The following is a 22,892-nucleotide window of genomic DNA, read 5'->3' on the forward strand; positions in this document are numbered from 1 at the left end:
AGGGACAGGGACAGGATGGGGACATGGCAGGGACAGGGACAGGATGAGACAGGGACATGGAGACAGGGACATGGTGGCAGGGACAGGGACAGGATGGGGACATGGCAGGGAGAGGGATAGGACATGGTGGCAGGGACGTGGCAGGGACAGGGACAGGGACGGGGTCATGGCAGGGACAGGGACAGGACAGGATGAGATGGGGACATGGTGGCAGAGTCAAGGACAGGATGGGGACATGGCAGGGACAGGATGGGGACATGGTGGCAGGGACAGGGACAGGACAGGATGAGACAGGGACATGGAGACAGGGACATGGTGGCAGGGACAGGATGGGGACATGGCAGGGACAGGATGGGGACATGGCAGGGACAGGATGGGGACATGGTGGCAGGACAGGGACAAGATGGGGACATGTTGGCAGGGATGTGGGAGACAGGGACAGGATGGGGACATTGCAGAGACAGGGACAGGATGAGATGGGGACATGGTGGCAGAGTCAAGGACAGGATGGGGACATGGTGGCAGGGACAGGATGGGGACATGGAGACGGACAGGGACAGGACAGGATGAGACAGGGACATGGAGACAGGGACATGGTGGCAGGGACAGGGACAGGATGGGGACATGGAGACAGGGACAGGGACAGGACAGGATGAGACAGGGACATGGAGACAGGGACATGGTGGCAGGGACAGGGACAGGATGGGGACATGGTGGCAGGAATGTGGGAGACAGGGACAGGATGGGGACATTGCAGAGACAGGGACAGGATGAGACGGGGACATGGTGGCAGAGTCAAGGACAGGATGGGGACATGGTGGCAGGGACAGGATGAGATGGGGACATGGCAGAGACAGGAATGGGACAGGATGGGGACATGGTGGCAGAGACAGGGACGGGACATGGCAGGGACAGGACAGGATGGGGACATGGAGACAGGGACATGGCAGGGACAGGGACAGGATGGAGACATGGCAGGGACAAGGATAAGACAGGATGAGATGGGGACATGGTGGCAGAGTCAAGGACAGGATGGGGACATTGCAGAGACAGGGACAGGACAGGATGGGGACATGGTGGCAGGGACATGGCAGGGACAGGGACAGGGAGGGGACATGGTGGCAGGGACAAGGATGGGACATTGCAGGGACAGGGACAGGACAGGATGAGATGGGGACATGGTGGCAGGGACATGGTGGCAGGGACAGGGACAGGATGGGGACATGGCAGGGACAAGGATAAGACAGGATGAGACAGGGACATGGTGGCAGAGTCAAGGACAGGATGGGGACATGGTGGCAGGGACGTGGCAGAAGCAGGGATGGGACAGGATGGGGACACAGGAGTGTCCAGAGTCCATGACAGGGACACAGGAGTGTCCATGGGGACAGGGTGGGGACACACGAGCGTCCATGACCCACAGGGACAGCACGAGGACACCAAGGTGACCCAGGGGGACATCCCAGGCACTCGGGGGGGGTGGCAGTGCGGGGGTCCCGGGGGTTGGGGGGTGCACTGTTGGGGGTCCCCGGGGGCGGGGGATGGGGGTGGCAGTATGGGGGTCCCCGGGGGGGGTTGGGGGTCACTCAGGGGGGTCCCCGGGGGGGATTGGGGGTCACTCAGGGGGGTCCCCAGGGGGGGGTTGGGGGTCACTCAGGGGGGTCCCCGGGGGGGGTTGGGGGTCACTCGGGGGGGTCCCCGGGGGGGATTGGGGGTCACTCAGGGGGGTCCCCGAGGATTGGGGGTCACTCAGGGGGGTCCCCGGGGGTTGGGGGTCACTCAGGGGGGTCCCCGGGGGTTGGGGGTCTCTCGGGGGGGTCACCCAGCCCACCTGGATCTCCTCCACGTCGGCGATCCAGGCGCGGGCCTTGGCCAGGGCCTCCTTCAGGGCCTGGATGTTGGGCAGCAGCGCCGGGATGTTCTCGGCCTCCTTGATGATGGCGGCCAGCGTGGCTGGGGGGTGCTTCTGCCTGGGGGAGGGGGTCAGAGCCAGGGACCCCTCCCCACACCGCCCCTGACACCCCTGAGACCCCCCAGAGACCCCCGGAGCCAGCGCAGCAATCTCTGAGGAGCGGTCGAACCCCAAAACCTTCACCCCCCTCCCCCGCAGAGGCACCCCCAGACCCTTTATATCCCCCCAGAGACAAGAGGGACAGCCCCCAGACCCTTTATATCCCCCCAGAGACACGAGGGACAGCCCCCAGACCCTTTATAACCCCCCAGAGACACGAGGGACAGCCCCCAGACCCTTTATAACCCCCCAGAGACACGAGGGACAGCCCCCAGACCCTTTATATCCCCCCAAAGACACGAGGGACAGCCCCCAGACCCTTTATAACCCTTGAGAGACACAAGGGACAGCCCCCAGACCCTTTCTATCCCCCCAGAGACACAAGGGACAGCCCCCAGACCCTTTAAAGCCATGTGCTGCAGCCCCCAGACCCTTTCTATCCCCCCAGAGACACAAGGGGCAGCCCCCAGCCCCTTTAAAACCACGTGCCGAAGCCCCCAGCCCCTTTCTATCCCCCCAGAGACACAAGGTGCAGCCCCCAGCCCCTTTAAAACCATGTGCTGCAGCCCCCAGACCCTTTATATCCCCCCAGAGACACAAGGGGACAGCCCCCAGACCCTTTAATGTCCCTTTACAGCCATCTACTGCAGCCCCCAGACCCTTTCTATCCCCCCAGAGACACAAGGGACAGCCCCCAGCCCCTTTCTATCCCCCCAGAGACACGAGGGGACAGCCCCCAGCCCCTTTAAAACCATGTGCTGAAGCCCCCAGCCCCTTTCCATCCCCCCAGAGACACGAGGGGCAGCCCCCAGCCCCTTTATAACCCTTGAGAGATAGGAGGGACAGCCCCCAGACCCTTTAAAACCATGTGCTGAAGCCCCCAGCCCCTTTCCATCCCCCCAGACACACGAGGGGACAGCCCCCAGCCCCTTTAAAACCACGTGCCGAAGCCCCCAGCCCCTTTCTATCCCCCCAGAGACACAAGGTGCAGCCCCCAGCCCCTTTAAAACCATGTGCTGCAGCCCCCAGACCCTTTATATCCCCCCAGACACACGAGGGACAGCCCCCAGCCCCTTTATATCCCCCCACAGACAAGAGGGGCAGCCCCCAGACCCTTTCTATCCCCCCAGACACACGAGGGGACAGCCCCCAGCCCCTTTCTATCCCCCCAGAGACACGAGGGACAGCCCCCAGCCCCTTTATATCCCCCCACAGACAAGAGGGGCAGCCCCCAGCCCCTTTATATCCCCCCATAGACAAGAGGGGCAGCCCCCAGCCCCTTTAAAACCACGTGCCGAAGCCCCCAGCCCCTTTCCACGCCCCTGGGGAGGGGTCTGTCCCCCGCACCTGGCCTCGAGGCACATCTGAGCCTTCTCCTCCCAGCGCTGGGCGATGGTCAGCAGCTCCTGCAGCTCGGCCATGGCCACGTCCACGGCGGGGCTGGGGGCCACGGTTCTGCCGGCCTGGATGAGGCCACGCATGACGGGCAGGGGCACCCGGGCACGGGGGGACCTCAGGGTGGCCGTCACCTCCTCCAGCCACGTGGCCTGGGCCAGTTGTCGCTCCAGTCGCCGGCCCTCGGGCACCTCCACCCCCAGCCGGGACCCCCGGTCCAGCAGCTCCTGCAGAGCCCCCGGGGTCGAGGGGGGGAACGTCCAGAGCGGCCCGAGCCTCGGCCTGGAACGATTCCACTCGCTCCAGGAGAGCCTGAGGGGGGACACGGGGTCAGGGACGGCGTGGGGACATCGGGGGACATGGAGGGGACATGGGGGGACATGGGGACATCGGGGGACACGGGGTCAGGGACGGCGTGGGGACATCGGGGGACATGGAGGGGACACGGGGACAGGGGTGGCATTGGGGACACGGGGGGACACGGGGACAGGGACAGCCAGGGGACATCATGGGGACGCAGGGACAGGACCAGGGCACTGTCGGACACCCCTGGCACACTGTGTGACACACCCGGGACAGTGTGTGACACCCCTGGGACAGTGTGTGACACACCTGGGACAGTGTGTGACACCCCTGGCACACTGTGTGACACACCCGGGACAGTGTGTGACACCCCTGGGACAGTGTGTGACACACCTGGGACAGTGTGTGACACCCCTGGCACACTGTGTGACACCCCTGGGACAGTGTGTGACACCCCTGGGACAGTGTGTGACACCCCTGGGACACAGCGTGACACACCTGGGACAGTGTGTGACACCCCTGGGACACAGCGTGACACACCTGGGACAGTGTGTGACACCCCTGGGACACAGCGTGACACACCCGGGACAGTGTGTGACACCCCTGGGACAGTGTGTGACACACCTGGGACAGTGTGTGACACCCCTGGCACACTGTGTGACACACCCGGGACAGTGTGTGACACCCCTGGGACAGTGTGTGACACACCTGGGACAGTGTGTGACACCCCTGGCACACTGTGTGACACCCCTGGGACAGTGTGTGACACCCCTGGGACAGTGTGTGACACCCCTGGGACACAGCGTGACACACCTGGGACAGTGTGTGACACCCCTGGGACACAGTGTGACACACCTGAGACACTGTGTGACACACCCAGGACAGTGTGTGACACACCTGGGACACAGTGTGACACACCCAGGACAGTGTGTGACACACCTGAGACACTGTGACACACCTGGGACAGTGTGTGACACACCTGGGACACTGTGACACACCTGGGACAGTGTGTGACACACCTGGGACAGTGTGTGACACACCTGGGACAGTGTGTGACACACCTGAGACACTGTGACACACCTGGGACAGTGTGTGACACACCTGGGACAGTGTGTGACACACCTGGGGACAGTGTGTGACACACCTGAGACAGTGTGTGACACCCCTGGGACACAGTGTGACACACCCGGGACAGTGTGTGACACACCTGGGACAGTGTGTGACACACCCGGGACAGTGTGTGACACACCTGGGGACAGTGTGTGACACACCTGAGACAGTGTGTGACACCCCTGGGACACAGCGTGACACCCCTGGGACAGTGTGTGACACCCCTGGGGACAGTGTGTGACACACCTGAGACACTGTGTGACACACCTGGGGACAGTGTGTGACACACCTGAGACACTGTGTGACACACCTGGGACAGTGTGTGACACACCTGAGACACTGTGTGACACACCTGGGACAGTGTGTGACACCCCTGGGGACAGTGTGTGACACACCTGAGACACTGTGTGACACACCTGGGACAGTGTGTGACACACCTGAGACACTGTGTGACACACCTGGGACAGTGTGTGACACCCCTGGGGACAGTGTGTGACACACCTGAGACACTGTGTGACACACCTGGGGACAGTGTGTGACACACCTGAGACACTGTGTGACACACCTGGGACAGTGTGTGACACACCTGAGACACTGTGTGACACACCTGGGACAGTGTGTGACACTTTGCGACACCTTGTGACCCCCGTGTGACCCCGTGTGACCCCGTGTGACACTTTGTGACCCCCGTGTGACCCCCGTGTGACACTTGGTGACACTTGGTGAGCGTGTCCCACCTGCACGTCCCCGATCTGGTGCATGACACACGGCAGTTGGTTCATCTGCTCCAGGAACGCCCGCAGCTCCTCCAGCGTCAGCGCCGGGGCGGGGACACTGCGGGGACAGCAGGGGACAATGAGGGGACACTGCGGGGACAGCAGGGGACAATGAGGGGACAGCGAGGGGACAGCAGGGGACACTGAGGGGACAGCGAGGGGACAGCGAGGGGACAATGAGGGGACAGCAGGGGACAATGAGGGGACACTGCGGGGACAGCAGGGGACAATGAGGGGACAGCGAGGGGACAATGAGGGGACACTGCGGGGACAGCAGGGGACAATGAGGGGACAGCGAGGGGACAGCGAGGGGACACTGAGGGGACAGCGAGGGGACAATGAGGGGACAGCAGAGGACAGCAGGGGACACTGCGGGGACAGCAGGGGACACTGCGGGGACAGCAGGGGACAATGAGGGGACAGCGAGGGGACAGGGATGGGACACTGAGGGGACACTGAGGGGACAGCGAGGGGACACTGAGGGGACAATGAGGGGACAGCAGAGGACAGCGAGGGGGACACTGCGGGGACAGCAGGGGACAATGAGGGGGACAGCGAGGGGACAGCGAGGGGACAATGCGGGGACAGCGAGGGGACAATGAGGGGACACTGCGGGGACAGCAGGGGACAATGAGGGGACAGCGAGGGGACAATGAGGGGACAGCGAGGGGACAATGAGGGGACAATGAGGAGACACTGCGGGGACAGCGAGGGGACAATGAGGGGACAGCGAGGGGACACTGCGGGGAACAGGGGACAATGAGGGGACAATGAGGGGACAATGAGGGGACACTGCGGGGACAGCAGGGGACAATGAAGGGGACAATGAGGGGACAGCAGGGGACAATGAGGGGACAGCAGGGGACAATGAGGGGACAGCGAGGGGACAGCGAGGGGACAATGAGGGGACAGCGAGGGGACAATGAGGGGAAAGCGAGGGGACAGCAGGGGACAATGAGGGGACAGCGAGGGGACAGCGAGGGGACATCGAGGGGACAATGAGGGGACAGCGAGGGGACAGCGAGGGGACAATGAGGGGACAGCAGGGGACAATGAGGGGACAGCGAGGGGACAGCAGGGGACAATGAGGGGACAGCGAGGGGACAGCGAGGGGACAGCGAGGGGACAGCGAGGGGACACTGAGGGGACACTGCGGGGACAGCGAGGGGACAATGAGGGGACAATGAGGGGACAGCGAGGGGACAATGAGGGGACAATGAGAGGACAGCGAGGGGACACTGCGGGGACAGCAGGGGACAATGAGGGGACAGCAGAGGACAGCGAGGGGACAGCGAGGGACAATGAGGGGACAGCGAGGGGACAGCGAGGGGACAGCGAGGGGACAATGAGAGGACAGCGAGGGGACACTGCGGGGACAGGAGGGGACAGCGAGGGGACAGCAGGGGACAGCGAGGGGACAATGAGGGGACACTGAGGGGACAGCGAGGGGACAGCGAGGGGACAGCGAGGGGACAGCGAGGGGACAGCGAGGGGACACTGAGGGGACACGGCTGGGACAGGGAGGGAACACAGAGGGCGACGAGGACAGGGATGAGATGGTGACAAGGGGACACAAAGTTGTCCCCACCATCCACGGCGACAGCACAACGACACAAAGAACGACCAAAAAAACTGAAACAGCGAGACGACACAGGGGGAGAAACACCCAGCGTGGTGACACTGGGACCACTCCGGGGACAACTGGGGACAACTGGGGACATGTGGGGACACTGACCCTGTCTCCTGGGAGCTGATGAGCCCCAGGGCCTCGGACACGCAGCGCTCGGCCTGGCCCAGGCAGCCCTTGAGGCGGTGCAGGAGCTCGTTCTCGGGGAATTTGCGCTCCCGAGCCTCCGACTCCAGAGCCCGCAGCTCCTCCAGCGCTGGCCGGGCACAGCCAGGGGGTGAGGGCTGGGCTCGGAGACCACCGAAAACACCCTAAACCCGCCCTAAACCCCCTCAGGAGCACCCAAAAACCCATCAGGAGCACCCAAAAACCCCTCAGGACCACCCAAAACCTCCCTGAACCTCCCCAAACCCCCTCAGGACTCCCCAAGACCCTCCCAGAACCCCCAAAACTCCCTCAGCACCCCCCAAACTCCCCCAGGACCCCCCAAAACACCTCTCAGGACCCCCCAAACCCCCTCAGGACCACCCAAAAACCCCTCAGGACCACCTAACCCCCCCCCCAGGACCCCCCAAACCCCCCCCCAGGACACCCCAAAACCCCATCAGGACACCCCAAAACCCTCACTGAATCCCCCAAAACCCCTCAAACCCTCCTCAGCACCCCCCAAACCCCCCTCCAGGACCCCCCAAAACCCTCCCTGAACACCCCTGGGACCCCTCAAACCCCCTCAGGACCCCCCAAGAGCCTCCCAGGACCCCCCAAAACCCCCTCAGGACCCCCAAACCCCCCCTCAGGACCGCCCAAAACCCCCCCAGGACACCCCAAAACCCCATCAGGACACCCCAAAACCTTCACTGAATCCCCAAAACCCCTCAAACCCTCCTCACCACCCCCCAAACCCCCTTAGCACCCCCCAAACCCCCCCCAGGACCCCCCAAACACCCCCAGGACCTCCCAAAACCCTCCCTGAACATCCCTGGAACCCCCCCAAACCCCCCTCAGCATCCCCCAAACCCCCTCAGCACGCCCCAAACCCCCCTCCAGGACCCCCCAAACCCCCCCAGGACCCCCCAAACCCCCCTCAACACCCCCAACCCCCCCCAGGACCTCCCAAACCCCCCCCAGGACCCCCCAAACCCCCCTCAGCACCCCCCAAACCCCCCTCAGCACCCCCCAAACCCCCTCAGGACCCCCCAAACCCCCCCAGACCCCCTTCAAGACCCCCCAACCCCCCCCCAGGACCCCCCAAACCCCCCTCAGCACCCCCCAAACCCCCCTCAGCATCCCCCAAACCCCCTCAGCACCCCCCAAACCCCCCTCCAGGACCCCCCAAACCCCCCTCAACACCCCCAACCCCCCCCAGGACCTCCCAAACCCCCCCAGGACCCCCCAAACCCCCCTCAGCACCCCCCAAACCCCCCTCAGCATCCCCCAAACCCCCTCAGCACCCCCCAAACACCCCCCAGGACCCCCCAACCCCCCCCCAGGACCCCCCAAAACCCCATCAGGACACCCCAAACCCCCCTCAGCACCCCCAAACCCCCCTCAGCACCCCCCAAACCCCCCCCAAATCCCCCCCAAGACCCCCACACTGCGTTTGCGGCCGTCCTCCACCTCGAGGGCGACTCGCACCTTGTTGGCCCAGGTGTCGAAGGACTCTGCTCTCACCTTGAGCTTGTGCAGCATGGCCGGCAGCTCGTCCAGGGTGTAACGGTACCTGGGGGGGCTCTGGGGGTCACCCCTTTGCACCCACGACCCCCCCCCACCAGCCAAAATACAAATAGGACCCCTCCCCATGGGGTATCTGAGGGATTTTGGGGGTGTTGAGGGGGGTTTGGGGGGTCCTGGGGGGTGTTTGGGGGGTCCTGAGGGAGTTTGGGGGGTCCTGAGGGGGGGTTGGGGGGTGTTGAGGGGGGTTTGGGGGGTCCTGGGGGGTGTTTGGGGGTGTTGAGGGGGGTTTGGGGGGTCCTGAGGGGGTTTTGGGGGTCCTGAGGGGGGTTTGGGGGGTCCTGAGGGGGGTTTGGGGGGTCCTGAGGGATTTTGGGGGTGTTGAGGGGGGTTTGGGGGGTCCTGGGGGGGGGTTTGGGGGGTTCTGAGGGAGTGTTTGGGGGGTCCTGGGGGGGGTTTGGGGGGTCCTGAGGGATTTTGGGGGTGTTGAGGGGGGTTTGGGGGGTCCTGGGGGGGGTTTGGGGGGTCCTGAGGGGTTTTGGGGGGTCCTGGGGGGAGTTTGGGGGGTCCTGAGGGGGGTTTGGGGGGTCCTGGGGGAGGTTTGGGGGGTCCTGAGGGGGTTTGGGGTGTTGAGGGGGGTTTGGGGGGTGCTGAGGGGGGTTTGGGGGGTCCTGGGGGGGTTTGGGGGGTCCTGGGGGGATTGAAGGCAGGACCCACGGCTCAAGCCCCGGGTGTGTCCCCCGGGGTCACAGCGAGGGTCTCGACAGCCCAAAAACACAGCCAGGGTATTAGAGACCACCCCCCAAAATCACCCCCTGTGTCTCCGGACCCCCCAAAAATCAACCCCATGTCCCAAGACCCCCCCAAACCCCTCTCCAGGCCCCCAAACTCTTTTCCTAGACCCCAAACTCCTCTTCAAACCCCCCCTCCCAGCCCCCCAAACCCCTCAAACCCTTCCCCAAGCCCCCAAACCCCTCTCCCACCTCCCTAAAATCTTTCCCCAGACCCCAAACCCCTCTCCAAACCCCCCAAACCCTTCTCCCACCCCCCAAACTCTTTTCCCAGGCCCTCAAACTCTTTCTCAGACCCCAAACCCCTCTCCCAGCCCCCTAAATTCTTTTCCCAGCCCCCCAAACTCCTCTCCAAACCCCCCAAACCCCTCTCCCAGCACCCCAAACCCCTCTCCAAATCCCCCAAACTCCTCTCCCAGACACCAATCCCTTCTCCAAATCCCCCCAAACCTCTCTCCAAACCCCCTAAACTCTTTTCTCAGACCCCAAACCCCTCTCCAAACCCCCCAAACCCCTCTCCCAGCCCCTAAACTCTTTCTCAGACCCCAAATCCCCCCCAAACCCCTCTCCCAGCCCCCAAACTCTTTTCCCAGACCCCAAACCCCTCTCCAAACCCCCCAACAACCCCTCTCCAGACCCCCCTAAACTCTTTTCTCAGACCCCAAACCCCTTCCCAAATCCCCAACCCCCTCTCCAAACCCCCCAAGCCCCACTCCCAGCCCCCAAACTCTTTTCCCAGCCCCCCAAACCCCTCCCCAAACCCCTCCCCAAACCCCCCAAAACTCCTCTCCAAACCCCCCAAAACTCCTCTCCAAACCCCCCAAAACCCCTCTCCCAGCCCCCTAAACTCTTTTCCCAGCCCCCCAAACCCCTCTCCAAACCCTCCAAACACCCCAAAACCCCTCTCCAAATCCCCCCAAACCCCTCTCCCAGCCCCCTAAACTCTTTTCCCAGCCCCCAAACCCCTCCCCAAACCCCTCCCCAAACCCCACAACCCCCTCTCCCAGCCCCCAAACCCTCTCCAAACCCCCCAAACCCCTCTCCCATCCCCAAACTCTTTTCCCAGCCCCCCCAAACCCCTCTCCCATCCCCAAACTCTTTTCCCAGCCCCCCCAAACCCCTCTCCCATCCCCTAAACTCTTTTCCCAGCCCCCCCAAACCCCTCCCCAAATCCCCCAAACTCCTCTCCCATCCCCCAAACTCTTTTCCCACCCCCCCAAACCCCACTCCCAGCCCCCCAGCCCCCCACCTGAGGTACTGCTTGCTGCGGGGGCACTTGCACAGGTCGTCCATGTGGTAGAGGCAGACGAGGCCCTGGGGGCAGTCGTAGCAGGCCAGGGCTGACAGGAAACAAGTGGTCTTGCACTTGTCACACTGCCTCTCGTCATCGGGCAGCAGCTCGAAGGCCTCTCGTTCTGCCTCCGTGATGCCCTGGGGGGGCAAAAAAATTGGGTATCAGACACCCCAGTGGAAGTTTTGGGGTGTCCTCTGTACACCCAAGCTCTTCTTGATGCCCTGAGCAGGATAAAAATTCCCCTTGTGGGTCCAACTTTTCCTTCTCTGCCTCCCTGATGCCCTGGGGGGCAAAAAAATTGGGTATCAGAGCCCCCCGTGGGGGTTTTGGGGTGTCCTCTGTACCCCTAAGCTCTTCTTGATGCCCTGAGAGGGATAAAAATTCTGTCAGGTTCCCCCCTGTGTCTCTAACCCTTCCTGTCCTGACTCTGTGATGCCCTGGGGGGGCAAAAAATTGGGTATCAGAGCCCCCCGTGGAGGTTTTGGGGTGTCCTCTGTACACCCAAGCTCTTCTTGATGCCCTGAGCAGGATAAAAATTCTCCCTGTGGGTCCAACTTTTCCTTCTCTGCCTCCCTGATGCCCTGGGGGGGCAAAAAAATTTGGTATCAGACACCCCAGTGGAAGTTTTGGGGTGTCCCCAAGCTCTTCTTGATCCCCTCATTGGGATAAAAATTCTGTCAGGTTCCCCCCTGTGTCTCTAACCCTTCCTGTCCTGACTCTGTGATGCCCTGAGGGGGCAAAAAAATTGGGTATCAGAGCCCCCCGTGGGGGTTTTGGGGTGCCAAGCCCTCCACAGCCCCCTCAGGGTGACACAAACCCTGTCCCAGAGTTTTTTAGGGTACCCCCAACACCCCCAAACTCTCTGAGACCTCCCCGGGGAGTTCAAACCCAACTCTCACCCCTGTCCCAGAGATTTTGGGGTTCCCCCAACAACCCCAAACCCCTCCACAACCCCCTCAAGGTGACAAAAACACAATCCTAACCCTGTCCCAGAATTTTTGGGGTACCTCTAACACCCCTAAACTCCTCCACAACCCCCTCAGGGTGACACAAACCCTGTCCCAGAATTTTTAGGGTGCCCCTAACACCCCCAAAACCTTCCATAACCCTCTCAAGGTGACACAAGCACAACCCTAACCCTGTGCCAGAATTTTTGGGGTACCCCCAACACCCCTAAACTCCTCCACAACCCCCTCAAGGTGACAAAAACACAATCCTAACCCTGTCCCAGAATTTTTGGGGTGCCCCAAACACCCCCAAATCCTTCCATAACCCCCTCAGGGTGACACAAACCCTTCCCCAGAGCTTTTTAGGGTACCCCAACACCCCCAAACTCTCTGAGACCTCCCCGGGGAGTTCAAACCCAACTCTCACCCCCGTCCCAGAATTTTTGGGGTACCCCCAACACCCCTAAACTCCTCCACAACCCCCTCAGGGTGACACGAGCACAATCCTAACCCTGTCCCAGAATTTTTGGGGTGCCCCAAACACCCCCAAATCCTTCCATAACTCCCTCAGGGTGACACAAACACAACCCTAACCCTGTCCCAGAATTTTTAGGGTGCCCCAAATACCCCCAAACCCCTCCACAACCCCCTCAAGGTGACACAAGCACAATCCTAACCCTGTCCCAGTATTTTTGGTGTTCCCCCAACACCCCTAAACTCCTCCACAACCCCCTCAGGGTGACACAAACCCTGTCCCAGAATTTTTAGGGTGCCCCTAACACCCCCAAAACCTTCCATAACCCTCTCAAGGTGACACAAGCACAATCCTAACCCTGTCCCAGAATTTTTGGGGTGCCCCAAACACCCCCAAGCCCTCCACAACCCCCTCAAGGTGACGAAAACACAACCCTAACCCTGTCCCAGAATTTTTGGGGTGCCCCAAACACCCCCAAAACCCTCCATAACTCCCTCAGGGTGACATAAATCCTTTCCCAGAGCTTTTTAGGGTACCCCCAACACCCCCAAACTCTCTGAGACCTCCCCGGGGAGTTGAAACCCAACTCTCACCCCCGTCCCAGAATTTTTGGGGTGCCCCCAACACCCCCAAACTCCTGCACAACCCCCTCAAGGTGACGAAAACACAATCCTAACCCTGTCCCAGAATTTTTGGGGTACCCCAAACACCCCTAAACTCCTCCACAACCCCCTCAGGGTGACACAAGCACAATCCTAACCCTGTGCCAGAATTTTTAGGGTGCCCCTAACACCCCCAAATCCTTCCACAACCCCCTCAGGGTGACATAAATCCTTTCCCAGAGCTTTTTAGGGTACCCCCAACACCCCTAAACTCCTCCACAACCCCCTCAAGGTGACAAAAACACAATCCTAACCCTGTCCCAGAATTTTTGGGGTGCCCCAAACACCCCCAAAACCCTCCATAACTCCCTCAGGGTGACATAAATCCTTTCCCAGAGCTTTTTAGGGTACCCCCAACACCCCCAAACTCTCTGAGACCTCCCAGGGGAGTTCAAACCCAACTCTCACCCCCGTCCCAGAATTTTTGGGGTGCCCCCAACACCCCCAAACTCTCTGAGACCTCCCAGGGGAGTTCAAACCCAACTCTCACCCCCGTCCCAGAATTTTTAGGGTGCCCCCAACACCCTCAAACCCCCTCAACGCGACACCCCCCCTCCCTCCCCTACGCCCACCCCTCATTATTTTATTTTTTTTAATTTTTTGGGGGGGGTTTTCCCCCCACCTTTTCCAGCAGGGCCTTGCGCAGTTTGCGCTCCTCCTGCACGAGCACGAACATTTCCTTGTGCACGGCGGCCGCCAGGTTCAGGTCCAGCTTCTCGGGGCTCGCTGCCATCTTACAGATGAGCTCCTCGTGAGAGAACACGCAGTAACGGCGCAGGCGGCGGTAATGCTCGATGCACTGCCGGCCCGCGGGGAGCTGGAATGGGAAAATGGGGTCAGGGGGTCCCCAAAAATGGGGGGAACCCCTAAACAAAGCCCTGAACCCGACTGGAGAAATGGAGCTCGAAGCGCTAAAGATGGGAGCCCCCCCATGCATTGAACCGGGTAATGCTCGAGGCACTGACTGCCTGTGGGGAGCTGGAATAGAAGAGGGGGGTCAGGGGGTCCCCAAAAATGGGGGGAACCCCCAAACACAGCCCTGAACCCGACTGGGAACCCCCAAAGCTGGGAGCCCCTCAGGAACCAGAACCCCTGAACCGGGTAATGCTCGATGCACTGACTGCCTGAAGGGAGCTCGAATGGGAAAATGGGGTCAGGGGGTCCCCAAAAATGGGGGGAACCCCCAAACACAGCCCTGAACCCGACTGGAGAAATGGAGCTCGAACCGCTAAAGATGGGAGCCCCCCCATAGAGTGAACTGGGTAATGCTCGAGGCACTGACTGCCCGCGGGGAGCTGAGGGGGGACAGGGGGGTCAGGGGGTCCCCAAAAATGGGGGGGAACCCCCAAACATAGCCCTGAACCCCGCCGGGGGATCATAGACAAAACTGAACCCCCAAAACTGGGAACCCCCCCATAGAGTGAACCGGGTAATGCTCGAGGCACTGCCGGCCCGCGGGGAGCTGAGGGCGGAAAATGGGGTCAGGGGGTCCCCAAAAATGGGGGGAACCCCCAAATACTGCCCTGAACCCCGCCAGGGGATCATAGACAAAACTGGACCCCCAAAACTGGAGAACCCGAGCAGGTAATGCTCGATGCCCTGCCTGGATTGGGGAGGGATCAGGGGGTCCCCAAAAATGGGGAGACCCCCCCCAGACACCCTAAACAAAGCCCTGAACCCCGCTGGGAACCCCCAAACTTGGCAACCCCCAAAACTGAACCCCCAAACCTGGGCGCCCCCCATAGAGCGAACCGGGTAATGCTCGATGCCCTGCCTGGATTGGGGAGGGATCAGGGGATCCCCAAAAATCTGAGGGACCCCCCAAAACCCAACCCCTAAACCTGGGGGGGTCACCCTGCACCCCCAAAACGCAGCCTTGGAGTTTCTGGGGCTTCTCTTTTTTTTTTTTTTTTTTGTTTGTTTGTTTTTGTTCTGTTTTTTTTATTATTTTGTTTTTTTTGTTTGTTTGTTTTTGTTTCGTTTTTTTTTTTTCGTTCTTTTTATTCTGCCATTTTTTTTGTTTCCTCTGAATATTTTTTTTTTTTTTTTAGTTCCTCCAGTTTTTTTTTTTTATTCCCCCTGGATATTCACCAGCAAATTTTGCTTTTTCCCCTCTAAGATTTTTTCTTCCATTTCCCCAGGAATTTTTTTATTGATTCCCCCACCTATTCTGTGCTATTCCAGGTAATTTTTATGCCCCTCCAGGTATTTTTTATCCCCTTTAAATTTTAAATTCTCTTTTCCTTTTCCTCCAATTTCTCAATTTCCCTGCACACTTTTCTCTGCATTTCCCCAGGAATTTTTTTATTGATTCCCTCACCTATTCTGTGCCATTCCAGGTAATTTTTATGCCCCTCCAGGTATTTTTTACCCCCTTTAAATTTTAAATTCTCTTTTCCTTTTCCTCCAATTTCTCAATTTCCCTTTACAATTTTCTTTGCATTCCCCCAGGAATTTTTTTATTGAATCCCCCACCTATTCTGTGCTATTCCAGGTAATTTTTATGCCCCTCCAGGTATTTTTTACCCCCTTTAAATTTTAATTTCTCCTTTCCTTTTCCTCCAATTTCCCTGCACGCTTCCCTTCGCCTTCTCCCGTATTTTTTTTCCTGACTGCCCCACCTATTCCTCACCTGTCCAGCTCCATTCCTGACCCTCCCCAGGTATTTTTTTACCCTCCCGGGGGCTCACCCAGTCGGCCGTGCAGAAGTTGACGGCCTCGGCGAAGTTGTAGCCCTGGTTGAAGCCGCTGTGGTAGGCGCGGGGGAAGGTGATGACGAATTCGCCCGCGCATTGGTTGGTCCTGACCACCTGGTGGGCAACACACCTGAGTCCCTCACCTGGGCCGGCCACAAAAAGGGGGCGTGGCAGAGCCCTGGGGACACGCCCAAACTCACGGGGACCCCGTGGGCCATCAGGGTGTTGGGGTTCATGAGGGTGACGAGCTGGTGCAGGAGGTCGGGTTGGCTCTCGAAAAGCTCCGGCGTCAATTTTTTCATCACCTCCTCCAGGTGCTCGGCCGCGAATGAAGGGACCCCGTACCACGTCTTGGGTTCGCCCCTGAGGGGTGGGACACCCCGAAAATCTCCTTAGTCCACCCAAAAATCTCTTTATTCCACACAAAAACCTCCTTATCCCACCCAAAAATCTCCTTAGTCCACCCAAAAATCTCTTTATTCCACACAAAAACCTCCTTATTTCACCCCAAAAACCTCCTTATCCCACCCAAAAATCTCCTTATTCCGCCCAAAAACCTCTTTATTCCACCCAAAAACCTCTTTATTCCACCTAAAAACCTCTTTATTCCACCCAAAAACCTCCTTATCCCACTCAAAAACCTCCTTATTCCACCCTAAAACTTCCTTATCCCACTCAAAAACCTCTTTATTCCACTCAAAAACCTCTTTATTCCACCTAAAAACCTCTTTATTTCACCCCAAAACTTCCTTATTCCATCTTATCCAACCCAAAACCCTATTATTCCACCCAAAAACTTCCTAATCCATTTTATTCCATCCCAAAAACCTCCTCATCCCACCCCGTACCACGTCTTGGGTTCGCCCCTGAGGGGTGGGACACCCCGAAAATATCCTTAGTCCACCCAAAAATCTCTTTATCCCACCCAAAAATACCTCCTTATCCTACCAAAAATCTCCTTATTCCGCCCAAAAACTTCCTTATCCCACCCAAAAACCTCCTTATTTCACCCCAAAAACCTCCTTTTCCAACCCAAAAACGTCCTTATCCCACCCAAAAACCTCTTTATTCCACCCAAAAACCTCCTTATCCCACCCAAAACCTCCTTATCCCACTCAAAAATCTCTTTATTCCACCCAAAAACCTCCTTATCCCACCCAAAAATCTCTTTATTCCACCCAAAAACCTCCTTATCCCACCCAAAAATCTCCTTATTCCGCCCAAAAACCTCTTTATTCCACCCAAAAACCTCTTTATTCCACCCAAAAACTTCCTTATCCCACTCAAAAACCAGGGCCCCCAAACACCCCAAAATCACCCCAAAATCGCCCCCCTGGCCCCCCAAAACACCCCAAAATCGCCCCCCCAGGCCCCCAAACACCCCAAAGTCACTACCTGGGCACCCAAATGCCCCCCAAAACACCCCCAAAATCACCCCCACGGCACCCAAACACCCCAAAATCACCCCCAGGGCACCCAAACACCCCAAAATCGGCCCTTAGCCCCCCAAAATGCCCCACAGTCACTCCCTAGGCACCCAAAATCCCCCCAAAACACCCCAAAATCACCCCCAGAGAACCCAAACAAACCCCCAAATCGCCCCCCGGCCCCCCCAAACACCCAAAATCGCCCCCAGGGAACCCAACACGCCGAAGTCACTACCTGGCACCCAAATGCCCCCCAAAACACCCCAAAGTCACCCCCAGGGCACCCCAAACACCCCAAAATCGCCCCCAGGGCCCCCCAAACACCCTAAAATCACCCCAAAATCGCCCCCCCCCAGGCCCCCAAACACCCCGAAGTCACTACCTGGGCACCCAAATTCCCCCAGAACCCCAAATCACCCCAGGGCACCCAGACACCCAAAATCACCCCCAGGGCAAATCAGACAAACACCCAAAATCGGCCCCTTAGCCCCCCAAAATGCCCCACAGTCACTCCCTAGGCACCAAAATCCCCCCAAAACAAACCCCAAAATTCACCCCCAGAGAACCCAAACACCCCCAAATCCCCCCCCAGATCGCCCCCCCGGCCCCGCAGAGAGCCCGGGTTTGCCCCCCCGGTGCCCCCCCGGTGCCCCCCCGGTGCCCACCAGTGGAGGTAGTTGATGGAGTAGCTCCAGTGGTCCTCGATGTGCCAGCAGAAGGCCGAGAACACCATGCCCACGTAGAGCCAGGGCACCTTCATTGCCCGAGATGTCGGCGTTGATGTGGCACAGAACCGACTGCTGCAGCACCGGCATCACGTTCAGGTTCCAACCGCTGCCCGCGTACTCCTGGGGACACGCGGGGGACACGGTGACACGCGGGGACACGCGGGGGACACGCGGGGATACGCGGGGGGATACGCGGGGATACACGGGGGACACGCGGGGGACACGCGGGGACACCGCGGGGGACACGCGGGGATACGCGGGGGATACGCGGGGATACACGGGGGACACGCGGGGGACACGCGGGGACACGCGGGGGACACGCGGGGATACGCGGGGGATACGCGGGGATACACGGGGGACACGCGGGGACACGCGGGGACACGCGGGGGGACACGCGGGGACACGCGGGGGATACGCGGGGACACGCGGGGATACGCGGGGGACACGGTGACACGCGGGGACACACGCGGGGGATACGCGGGGACACACGGGGACACACGGGGGACATACGGTGACACACAGGGGACAAACGGGACACCCAGGGGGACACACAGTGACACCGGGGGACAAACGGGGACACACAGTGACACACAGGTGACACCCAGGGTCACCCAGTGACACCCGGGGGACACCCAGGGGAGACACAGCGTCACCGGGGGACACCCAGGTCACCCAGTGACACCCAGGGGACACACAGCGTCACCCGGGGGACACCCAGGGGACACCCAGGGGACACCCAGGGGACACCCAGGGGACACCCAGGGGACACCCAGGGGACAGGGACACACAGGGGACACCCAGGGTCACCCAGTGACACCCGGGGGACAGGGACACACAGCGTCACCCGGGGGACACCCAGGGGACACCCAGGGGACACCCAGTGACACCCTGGGGACAGGGACACACAGGGGACAGGGGACACACAGCGTCACCCGGTGACACCCGGGGACAAACGGGACACACAGCGTCACCCAGCGACACCCAGGGGACGCCCAGGGTCACCTGGGGGATGGGGACACCCGGGGGACGGGGACAAAGGGGACAGGGACAATGGGGACAGGGGACACCCGGGGGACAGGGGACAGGGTCACACAGGGGACAGGGACGGGCAGGGACAGGGGACACACAGCGTCACCCGGTGACACCCGGGGGACAAACGGGACACCCAGCGTCACCCAGGGGACAGCATCACCCCTCCTGGGGACACGGGACAGCGTCACCCAGGGTCACCCAGGGGACAGGGTCACCCAGGGGACAGGGGACAGCGTCACCCGGGGGACAGGGGACAGCAGGGACAGGGCAATGACATCATCCCTCCTGGGACAGGGGGGACAGGGACACCCCCAGGGGAGGTGACAATGCCCCCCGGGGAGGTGACAAAGTGACAAATGTCGCACCTCCTCCTCGGGGGACAGGCGCCGTTTGCCGTCGCGCACGGGAAGCCGGAGCCGAACTCCTTGGAGTGGATGTCGGCCCCGTACTCCACGGTCACGTCCTCCTCGATGCTGTTCACCAGGCGCCAGAACTCCTTCTCCACCAGCTCCGTGGGCACCATCTGCGGGCAGGGGGCTTCAGGGGGGCCCGGAGGGGATTTGGGGGGATTTGAGGGGTTTTTTTTGGGGGGTTTTGGGGAGGTTTTAGGGTGGATTTGGAGGTTGTTCATCAAATACCAGAACTCCTCCACCAGCTCCGTGGGCACCATCTGCGGGCAGGGGGCTTCAGGGGGGGCCCGGAGGGGGTTTGGGGGGATTTGGGGGGATTTGGGGGGGATTTGGGGGGTTTTGGGGAGTTTTTGGGTGGATTTGGAGGTTGTTCATCAAATATCAGAACTCCTCCACCAGCTCTGTGGGCGCCATCTGCGGGCAGGGGGCTTCAGGGGGGGGTGGGGAGGGGGTTTGGGGGATTTGAGGGGGTTTTGGGGGGATTTGGGGGGGTTTTGGGGGGTTTTAGGGGAGGTTTTGGAGGTTGTTCATCAAATACCAGAACTCCTCCACCAGCTCTGTGAGCGCCTTCTGCGGGCAGGGGGCTTCAGGGGGGCCGGGGGGGGATTTGGGGGGGTTTTGGGGGGATTTGAGGGTTTTTTGGGGGGTTTTGGGGGTTTTAGGGTGGATTTGGAGTTGTTCATCAAATACCAGAACTCCTTCTCCACCAGCTCCGTGGGCACCATCTGCGGGCAGGGGGCTTCAGGGGGGGGTGGGGAGGGGGTTTGGGGTGGATTTGGGGGGGATTTGAGGGGGTTTTGGGGGGCATTTGGGGGGTTTTAGGGGAGGCTTTGGGGTGATTTGGAGGTTGTTCATCAAATATCAGAACTCCTCCAGCAGCTCCGTGAGCGCCATCTGCGGGCAGGGGGCTTCAGGGGGGGGATTTGGGGGATTTTGGGGGGGTTTTGGGGGATTTGAGGGGTTTTTGGGGGGTTTTGGGGGGTTTTAGGTGGATTTGGAGGTTGTTCATCAAATACCAGAACTCCTTCTCCACCAGCTCCGTGGGCACCATCTGCGGGCAGGGGGCTTCAGGGGGGTGGGGAGGGGGTTTGGGGGGATTTGAGGGGGTTTGAGGGGGTTTTTGGGGAGGTTTTAGGGTGGATTTGGAGGTTGTTCATCAAATATCAGAACTCCTCCACCAGCTCCGTGGGCACCATCTGCGGGCAGGGGGCTTCAGGGGGGTGGGGAGGGGGTTTGGGGGGGATTTGGGGGGGGTTTTGGGGGTTTTTAGGGGAGGTTTGGGGGCTACTGTGAAGCAGCCGGCCTTGAAGGCGTCACCCACCTCATTGAATTGAGGGAGATCTGGGGGATTTGGGGGGACCCGGGTGGGTTTTGGGGTATCCAGGGGGGGGTTTTGGGGGTATCCAGGATGATTTTTGGGGGCTCACGTGCACGGGCACGTTGAAGCAGCCGGCCTTGAAGGCATCACACACCTCATTGAATTGAGGGAGATCTGGGGGGCTCAGGGGGGTTTGGGGAGACCGGGTGGGTTTTGGGGTATCCAGGGGGTTTTGGGGTGACCCGGGGGGGTTTTGGGGTATCCAGGGTGATTTTTGGGGGCTCACGTGCACGGGCACGTTGAAGTAGTGGGCCTTGAAGGCGTCACCCACCTCATTGAATTGAGGGAGATCTGGGGGATTTGGGGAGACCCGGGTGGGTTTTGGGGTATCCAGGGGGTTTTGGGGTATCCAGGGGGGGTTTTGGGGGTATCCAGGGTGGTTTTTGGGGGGCTCACGTGCACGGGCATGTTGAAGTAGTCGGCCTTGAAGGCGTCGGCCATCTCCCGAAGCTCTGCAGGGTGTACTCGCGCGTGGCCTGCTCGAACCGAACGCCTCGGGGGGGACGCTTGCACTCCTGGGGGGACACCGGGAGGGGTCAGGGGGGCTTTGGGACACCGGGAGGGGTCAGGGGGGCTTGGGGACACCGGGAGGGGTCAGAGGACCACTGGAAGGGGTCACTGGGGACACCGGGAGGGGGCAGGGGACACCGGGAAGGGGTCAGGGGACACTGGAAGGGGTCACTGGGGACACTGGAAGGGGTCAGGGGGGCTTTGGGGACACCGGGAGAGGGGAGGGGGACACTGGGACACCTGGAGGGGTCAGGGGACACCGGGAGAGGGTCAGGGGACACCGGGAGGGGTCAGGGGGGCTTTGGGGACACCGGGAGAGGGTCAGGGGACACCGGGAGGGATCAGGGGGGCTTGGGGACACCGGGAGAGGGTCAGGGGGGCTTGGGGACACCGGGAGAGGGACACTGGGGACACTGGGAAGAGGTCAGGGGGGCTTGGGGACACCGGGAGAGGGACACTGGGGACACTGGGAGAGGTCAGGGGGGCTTGGGGACACCGGGAGAGGGACACTGGGGACACCGGGAGAGGTCAGGGGGGCTTGGGGACAACGGGAGAGGGTCAAGGGGGCTTGGGGACACCGGGAGGGGTCAGGGGGCTTGGGGACCCTGGGAAGGGGTCAGAGGACACCGGGAGGGGTCAGGGGACACTGGAAGGGGTCACTGGGGACACCGGGAGGGTCTCAGGGGGGGCTTGGGGACCCCAGCTCCAGCTATTTGGGGCACCCTATAGAAAGCAGCTCAGGGGGTCTCCAACCCCACAAATCAGGGGGTCTCTATCCCCATTATGGGGGTCCCAGCCCCACAGCAGCATGTGACCCACGCCGGGGGTCCCCAGCCCCACAGGGAGGATGTGACCCACCCCGGGGGTCCCCAGCCCCACAGGCAGGATGTGACCCACCCCGGGGGTCCCAGGGGGGTGTCTCCATGTGCCCCACAGATCCGGGGGTCTCTAACCCATTATGGAGGTCCCCAGCCCCACAGACAGGAGTCCCAAACCCAGAGATCCAGGGGTCTCTATCCCCATTATGAGGGTCCCAGCCCCACAGGGAGGATGTGACCCACCCCGTGGGTCCCGGGGGGGTGTCCCCATGTGCCCCACAGATCAGGGTGTCCCCAGCCCCACAGGGAGGATGTGACCCACCCCGGGGGTCCCAGGGGGTGTCCCCATGTGCCCCACAGATCAGGGGGCCCCCAACCCCATAAATGAGGATCCTAGCCCCACAGTTCAGGGTGTCCCAGCCCCACAGGGAGGATGTGACCCACCCCGGGGGTCCCCAGCCCCACAGCCAAGATGTGACCCACCCCGGGGGTGTCCCCATGTGCCCCTCACCGCCATGACGCATTTGGGGCAGCGCCAGATGCCCTTGGGGATCTCGGGCAGGGGGGGCAGCAGGCAGAAGATGTGGTAATTGTCATCGCAGGCCGTCACACAGCAGCAGCTTGTCATCCTCGTCACCCCGAGAGCACATGCGGCAGATGTACGAGTCCACCTGCGCGGGGAAACGCGCGTGGGGCGCGATTCGGGGGTGTGGGGCGGGATTCGGGGGTGTGGGGCGCGATTCGGGGGGGGTTTGGAGTGTGGGGTGGGATTTTGGGGGGTTTGGGATGGGATTTGGGGTGTGGGAGTGGGATTTTGGGGGGATTGGGGTG

At 61.0% G+C, this 22,892-nt stretch overlaps 1 protein-coding gene across 1 annotated transcript in view; it reads right to left on the minus strand.

Moving 5' to 3' along the window:
- LOC106864494 (lysine-specific demethylase 5C-like) overlaps positions 1–22,892 on the minus strand; it is a 59,048-nt gene that overhangs the window by 9,819 nt on the left and 26,337 nt on the right. The window contains 18 exon segments of the mRNA XM_088155029.1: positions 1,832–1,970; positions 3,359–3,666; positions 3,668–3,718; positions 5,557–5,653; positions 7,331–7,478; positions 8,818–8,942; positions 10,934–11,115; positions 13,685–13,879; positions 15,753–15,872; positions 15,959–16,121; positions 17,851–17,945; positions 17,947–18,033; positions 19,311–19,348; positions 19,351–19,468; positions 21,130–21,176; positions 21,179–21,248; positions 22,573–22,662; positions 22,664–22,732. Coding sequence (XP_088011155.1) covers positions 1,832–1,970; positions 3,359–3,666; positions 3,668–3,718; positions 5,557–5,653; positions 7,331–7,478; positions 8,818–8,942; positions 10,934–11,115; positions 13,685–13,879; positions 15,753–15,872; positions 15,959–16,121; positions 17,851–17,945; positions 17,947–18,033; positions 19,311–19,348; positions 19,351–19,468; positions 21,130–21,176; positions 21,179–21,248; positions 22,573–22,662; positions 22,664–22,732 — 2,142 coding nt within the window.

The sequence above is a fragment of the Sturnus vulgaris genome, chromosome 34 (assembly GCF_052056855.1).
Source record: "Sturnus vulgaris isolate bStuVul1 chromosome 34, bStuVul1.hap1, whole genome shotgun sequence".
Lineage (NCBI taxonomy): Eukaryota > Metazoa > Chordata > Aves > Passeriformes > Sturnidae > Sturnus > Sturnus vulgaris.